The sequence below is a fragment of the Rhinichthys klamathensis genome, unplaced genomic scaffold (assembly GCF_029890125.1).
Source record: "Rhinichthys klamathensis goyatoka isolate OS25496 unplaced genomic scaffold, OSU_Roscu_1.1 h1tg000104l_1, whole genome shotgun sequence".
Lineage (NCBI taxonomy): Eukaryota > Metazoa > Chordata > Actinopteri > Cypriniformes > Leuciscidae > Rhinichthys > Rhinichthys klamathensis.
In genome coordinates this window covers 3,331,805-3,339,703 of record NW_026606643.1, presented here as the reverse complement: position 1 = coordinate 3,339,703, position 7,899 = coordinate 3,331,805, and the positions used below count along the sequence as shown (strand labels likewise).

Below are 7,899 nucleotides of genomic sequence, written 5' to 3'. Positions count from 1 at the left end.
GCAGAACTTGATTGGTGTGTGTGTGTGTGTGTGTGTGTGTGTGCGTGTGTGTGTGTGTGTGTGTGTGTGTTCAGATCAATCTGTTTGTGACTAGCATGGAATAACAAATTCCCACTTTAAGGATTCAAGGTCAGGGCCAATTACGTTCTGAAAGAATTTTCAAAATCCCAACATTGGATCATAGATTTAAAATGACAAGATTTACACTTCACACATTTCGGAATAATACTCTCAGTAACTGAAGTAGATTTTTCAGATTTTACTCTTTATACTGCATCTTTACAAATGGCATCATTAACTTTATATACATTAAACATTTACAAACAAATACAAAACTATAAATTTATAGCTGGATCTCTAAAATAAAAAAGACAATAAATGGCAAGAAAACAATGCTAAGATCGATATTGTTAATTATATACACTATATGATAAACGATTCCTTTGTCTGAGAACCCACGTAAAAACAGGCAACGTATAGGCAAGAAAATAACATCAAGGGTATATTTCGATTTTATAAAACACAATGCATTGATTCCAACGTTTTTTCTGTCAAATAAAACCACTGTTTTTGGTGTATGTGTCAAAATCATACATAGACTTTACTGAAAAGGCTGCTTTTGTCAGCTTTGATTGTAAACCGAAGCAGATCTACGCTTAATACATTATTAGTGAACATTAGATTGCAAATAAATAAAACACATGCAAGTTTTGCTGCAGATATTCCATTTGGGAGGATGACAAAAACTGTTTAAGCTTTTTTTTCTTCACAAACTTTTCAAAACACATACAGAGTTACATTGCACATTATAATAAATAATATTCTTCCAAAGACGACAAAGAAAAGACGGTAGACAGTTCATTTATTCGGACTATAAATGTATAAATAAGAAGACAAAAATGTATAAATAAACATCTAGAACAATAAGCATCTTCCACATGTCTGCGGAAAATAAATAAGAGTACATGTATGTACAATATGAACATGACTCTGTGCTTAAATGGAGTCCTGCTGTTGAATGTGATTTATCCAGTCAGTAACAGAGACACATGGCTATAATCCGCGTAATCTTCATCATCCTCCTCTTCGTCCGTCTCTTCTGAGAGCGCTGCGGAGGAATATAGCAACTGTTGCATTAGTATAAAACACAACAGCATTCAGGCACAGAGTCTTTACTGCATGACTTCTTGCATCTTTCTCCCAAAGCATCTCTAACAATGCTTTGCGGGATCACAGCTGAGGGTTGAAGGAGAGCCTGGGATTGAATTTCTCTGTGGAATGGGGCCTTACCTCTGTCTTTTATTAGCGGAGGCAATTTCTTGTATTTGTCAAGTCATTGTACAGAATCGAATAAAATCAAGCAAAGAGACATTACGTGATCCCTTCTTATAAACAAAGATATTGCTTTTGTGGAAGATGACGAATACCACACACAGACTCGGGCTGGTTAAAGATGGTTCTACTTTAAGGTTAACAAATGTTCTAACTTATCACTGAACCATCTGAACATGTTCATACAAAACATAAAATCACATTTTTTCCACATGAGATTTGTTATGTCCCACATTTGAACCAGTATAAGGTTAGAACAAAAGAAGTGACCTTGTCTAGAAACATTTTACGTGAAGAGTAAAGGTATGTTCACACCAAGAACGATAGCGATAACTATATTAGCGTCCACAGCAGCGGACGACATCGTTCTGTTTATTCTAGGTGCTCGCTTGTCTGTCACTTTAAATGCTTGAGCTTGTTACGGGATGGATTCTGATTGGCTGTCAATGTTTTTATCGTTCAGCTGGATAAAATCGTTATGAAAGCGATTCCAGCGACCTTTACGGAAAAAATGTAAATATACTGAAAAATATACAGAACAATATATTACATTACATTGAATAATACATAAGGAAGTGCTGCTTTTCATATGTTGAAAAATATGTGACAATATATTTACTCTTTACGTGAGTTACTTTCAGTCAATTGAGTTATGTTTCTGCTAGAAAAGTTGTGTTGGTATTACTTAAGGGTGCGTGTTGAAAACATGTAAAGTCTAATTGGTCAAACACAAATTAGTTGAGTTCAAAATACTCAATTCTCATGCAAATAGTTGCCTCAATTATTTTTTTAGTTAAACCAAGGCAATATTTTGTTTGAGAATGCATTATGTTTGCGAAATTTAAGGCAATCAGTTTCCACACACTGTAAAAAATATTGCATTGGTGTAACTCAAAAGAATTGAGGCAACTATTTGCATGAGAATTTAGAACTCAGTATTTTGAACTCAACTAATTTGTGTTTGACCAATTAGACTTTACATGTTTTCGACATGCACATTAATCAACATTATTCAATATATTGTAGTATATTAATGGATTTTATTATTCCATATATTTTCCAATTTATTTAAACCATTTAATATATAGATCATAAATATATGGAAATATATTTTCTTTGCGTAAGGGAATATCATTTCTGTGCCTAAAAAAATCCTTATCGTTATCTTTATAGTTATCGTCCTTCTTGGTGTGAACGGCCCTCAAGTGGCTTTTTTCATTAAAGAATACTTAGAAAACAAAGAGTACGGTAAGTGAAATAATATTTTCACATTGCGCAAAATGGACATAACAAATCTACAGTGAAAAAAAATGGTTGAGTTTCCCTTTATTACATAAAGATGATAGACAAAGATGTTAGCTGGGGTCAGAAATTAAATTCCGCGGACAATATTTGCCTCTTGGAATTGATTTTCTGGGCATGTATTTCTAAACCATATAAAACACACACACACACACACACACACACAGCATACCAACCATTTCAAGAACTTCAATTCAAATATATGTCAGAAATATATCTATGTATTAAAATACATGTTAAAAACCTTTTTTTGCCCCCGTATTTTACATTTATAGGGCATTTTTGTCACTTTCAGTGGTATTTTTGCCCCAAACACTGGTATATTTCTGAGCGTGCACCATAACGGCAACAGGTTTGCTTTTCTTTGTCCATAACACACATGCCCATCTGTATCACGCGATCATCGCTGAGCCGGTCAGCCACAGGCAGAGACAACACAAAACAGAGCACGCTAAGTGAGTTTACGTCCCTATGTAATTTCCACATGAAACTCGTCACGTTTCTGTCTCTGACGCACAGATAGTGTAACCATTGCGGAGGAGCGGCGGCATGTTCAGAACTGTCTCGCATCCCAAACAGAAATCCTTCCAGGCTTGACCCTCAAAGATTTCGGCTTAACTTCATTTAAGACATCAATAGATGAGCAAGAGAACATCTGCACCGTCCTGGACACTTCTAATGCATCAGGACGTCTCATTGCCTCTGAGTTAAAACACAGAATGTCTTTGCGAGAGGAAGCCGAATACATGCTCTCTGACAGTCCATGTGTTCCTTTTTGGGAGTGGGAGGGGTAAGAAAGAGGGGTGTTTATCTGGCAGGGGGTGGGAATGCGGGACAAGGGTGCGGCCAGGCTTAGCATCCTCTACTTACAGTTGCAGGAGCCCGAGTGTTTGACCTCCAGGACGAGGCCCAAAGAGCAGGCGGCCTGCCTCATGGCGCACTCGCTCGGGTAGGTGACGTTGTCGCTGGCGCACACGCTGTCGCCCGGTCGACTCTCGGGACAGGTGTCCTCCTCGCACGCCGCACACAGTCCCCGTCCCGTACGCTTATTCCACAGACACTTCCGTCCCTCACGGCATTTGATGTCTTCACAGGACCTGGCGTCTGAAGCATAGTAGACGAACCAAATGAGGAAGTTATCCCAAAAAATATGATTTCACTTTGTGTAAAACCACTTCTTTGGGCCACATTGAATGTTAATTTTAGTCTTGTTTCACTCAGTGTGGTTTGAGGAGGTATTAAATAACGCAGAAAAGCAGCAACAGTCACTTCTACCCATGTGAAACATGAATGTGTTATTGCAACAGAAAACAGAGTAATGAGAACCACATGTTTAAGGAGGATTGTGCAAGCGCAAGATTTTTGTCTTATTCTCACCTATGCATTTCCCCTCATAGGCTACTCCGATGGAGCGTCCCATGATGCACGTGGCCCTTCGGAGATGGCAGGTGTTGGCATACACGATCCCGTCATTCCCGCACAGGTACTGCTCCGGCGAGGTCACCTCAGGGCAAAGCCGGTTGCAGGTCACGCAGTAGGCGTTGTTGGTCTGGTCCAGTACACATGTCGAGCTTCCAGGACAACGCACGTCATAGCAAGACTCTGTCGAAAAATAAAAACCTGTCAAAATTGGCAGCTTCTGCAGCTAACAAGCTTTTACACACTGATTTAAACCTAGCTTATGCATAAAATAATATCTTTTATTTATTCTCTCTATATATATATTTTGCTGGGCATAATATTTTTATTAGAAAGACATGAAGTTATCAGACATGAAGGTCAATTACTAGCAAGTTATCATTCTGTTCATTTTAATGCACATTTTAGTTCGAGATTTAAGCCTTGCTTAGTGACATTCGCCACCATTTAACTTCTGTAATGTGACGTATTTCTAGGAGAAAAAGGATATTCTGTGAAAAATTTAGTTTGGGACTTCAATTTTCCATATTCATTGGATTAAAAGTGGGTGTTAATTAAAAGAATGTAACTGAAAATTGCTCCGCTAACACTTACAATAAGGTTAAATAGTTAACATTAGTTCATGTATTAGCCTAACTAACATGAACTAACAACGAACAATACATATGTAACTGTTTTTATTCATCTTTGTTCATGTTAGTTCACAGTGCATTAACTAATGTTAACAAATACAACCTTTGATTTTAATAATGTATTAGTAAATGTTGAAATTAATATTAACTAAGATTTATAAATGCTGAAGAAGTATTGTTCATTCTTAGTTCATGCTAACTAAGTCAGTTAACTAATGTTAAAAATTGTAAATCCTATATTATCCAATAAACGCATGTGGTGTCACCGGTAAAAAAGTTGTTTCAGAGGCAGAGCAGGTTATTATTTTATGGATTGAAGATTACAAAGACATTCTTTTTTCTTTGGAAGAATGTACGCCTATGATTTGTGCGCAACAAAACTAATCAGTCAAGTACATTTTGTTTTCTTTTTCTCTTGAGTGACCGTACTTTTGCATTTTCCCTGGTACTGCGCAGTCAGGTCAGGGTGTCTCTTGCACTTGGCCCTAAGGAGTGCACACTCGTTCCGGTACGTTTTCCCATCGGAGCCACACACGGGCCCTTTAAAGGTGACATTGGAGCAGTCTGGAGCGCACACGCAGCGTGGCTTATTCCGCTTGTTCATTTTGCACCTCTTTCCAGGACCACAGTCCACATTATCACAAGTCTCTGTAGAATCAATAAAGAAGGTTATAAATAACTGACATATCAGTTCTGTATAAATATTTGTGTTTTAAACGTGGTCATGTACTTTCTGACTGACAAAGGGTTGCACTATGTATATGCTATATACCATCGAAATCAAATTTGAAATGTTTAGCTTCTTCCAGATTACTTCCAGTCATCCAAATGATGAAAACACTCTTGTGCAGTACCTTTGCAAGGTATGCAGTTTGGTGCGCCGCCATTGAAGATCAGCCACCGGAAGAGTGTGTTATTGGGTACATCCTCCTCGGTCCACGCCGTGCCCAGACGACCACTTCTACAACAGTCTTCCCGGCTCATCCCAGACATGTACAGAACCTGGCATCTCCCGTTCTTGCCCTGCTGAAGCCAGCAGTTGCCAGCTGGAAAGAGTCACTTTATTACCCCCTCATACAGGCTGAATACTATTCTGCTCATTTATCACTCAATATAATAGAATGTAGCTAATTGGAGACAGTTAGTGCTCATAACCACGTCGGACAATCAATACAGTCAATGACCGATTCTTAATTTTTCACCTTGGGTCACCTCAATATTGAATATCTGGTTGCATCTTTAGTGCCAGGTTGCTGTAAGACTATAAAATACCCATAGATTTTTGCTGGATCCAGGTAAAAGATCAAACAAACATTTGAAAATGATTTTTTTTTTTTTACTTGGGTTGAAATTCCAAATGTTCAGAGAGTCCTTCTGCCATCTGAATCCACTCAAACTCTTCAGAAACAATATATTGAGGTTGTGCAAGCGTTTTGTGCCTTGCACGGAAACATGCTCAACCGTTTAGACATAATGCCATTATAAACATAATAAATGGAGAGAAAAAAAAATACCCCACTTACTGCACAAAGTTTAACATCATCTAAAAATATCAATCACTTAAAGATCAGTAAGGTGCCTGCAAAGACATGGTTCCTTTTCTAATGAGTTTCGACTATAAATTATAACAGCTAGGTGTCTTGAAAACAAGTTCACTTATATGTTTTTAGTTTTTACGCATGAGAGGCGCCAGCGCGCAAACGCACCATTCAACCTTCTCAAGTCCAAGTCAATGCATTAATGGTTTTAACACTGCATAATATTCCTCATTCAGACTATTAAGACAGCTCGCAAAGCATAAATGTCACTTTACCTTGTACTTTCTGCTGTTCCATCAAGTGCGCGAACCATATGAGAAGCGCGATCACGCCCTGGCGGAGCCGCGGTAACTGTAGCATCCTCAGAAAAAGTGGAGACAGACGGACTACAGACAGACAGATGTTCTCCCGATGCTTCGCACTCAGTGACTGTCATACACACTGAATCCGTCTCGCTTTTTAAATCTATAAGGGGTCTCGAGTTGGATGCCTGTGGTGGGCGGTCTTCATACTTCATAGGGGGTGGGGAGAGCATTGTAATAGTTTGCCCACCGACATTTATCAGGTGACATTTGTAAGTCTAGAAACTTTCTCCTCTCAAGAGCAACATTATGATTTGGGGCTATGTTTTTAATAGGGTTCAAAGAGTTGGATAACAGCAGCAAAGTGATTTGGGGGTCTGTTTGCATTTATTGTGGATAACAGGCTGATTATTACAACAGTTATTTGATACAAATAGTTTCTCTCAACATATGCCAAACTTTGTGTTTGAACTGTATCTCAAACAGAACCCGGTTATGCTAAATTACAGAATAAATAGTTTATTTTTGACGTGATTAAAAAAAGATTTAAAAAAAAAACTTTGATTGTAGGATTGTAAATATTCTCAGAAAATTCAAGTGCTCAGTGTTAATACATTGGGAAGTGCCATCTGAGAATAAATAAAATGTAAGGTAACACTTTATTTTACAGTGTCCTTGTTACATAAGTTACATGTGGTTACAAATCACGCATAATTACATGCAACTAACCCTAAACCACACCCCAATCCCAACCCTAACCCTATAAGTACACATGGTTAATTATTATTACACTTTACTTAAATGCATAATTAATGTAATATATGTAACCAAATGTAATATACGTTGGAATAGAGCTGTGCCCAAAGTAACAGGGCTGACAGTTTTATATTTCTATTGTCATTACTAGCCCTGTGCTCGAGGTCTTGAAAGGTGTCTACAAGAAAGGGAAATTAGGTTTAAATTTATGGATATTCCTGCAAATTTAACTGTAAAATCATGGCAACTTGGTAGCAGGGTTGACTATTTAATATCACACCAGCCGACCAACATAAGATGATGAAAGAGAGTTCACAATGGGATGAGACTGTTATTATGAGATATTTTTTAGTTATGAAATTGTACAGTATTATACAGATAAGGTAAGTTATAGTTAACAGGGCTGATGCCTAACTTGGAATTTTATGTATTATTTATTAAAAAATGTCTATCAAAATACATAATATAGCCTAATACATAAAAATGTTTCAGAAATTACTGGATTTTTGCTGATTTGTTAAAAAAAAAGCCTAGAATATCAAATAGTAGAAGTTAAAGTCAGTTTTTACACGTAAATGCTGAACACAAAATTATGATCTAACATAATGAACTACTGGA

General features: G+C 37.5%; 1 protein-coding gene across 1 annotated transcript; it reads right to left on the bottom strand.

Moving 5' to 3' along the window:
* Positions 1-244: 244 nt before the first annotated feature.
* On the bottom strand, positions 245-6,695 carry fstb (follistatin b). The gene is made up of 6 exons (XM_056253370.1): positions 6,499-6,695; positions 5,540-5,731; positions 5,115-5,333; positions 4,012-4,236; positions 3,505-3,738; positions 245-1,108 (listed from the first exon to the last, which is right to left on the bottom strand). The coding sequence occupies exons 1-6, from the start codon at positions 6,581-6,583 to the stop codon at positions 1,026-1,028; spliced, it is 1,038 nt and encodes a 345-aa protein (XP_056109345.1). The 5' UTR covers positions 6,584-6,695; the 3' UTR covers positions 245-1,025.
* Between the last annotated feature and the right edge of the window lie 1,204 nt (positions 6,696-7,899).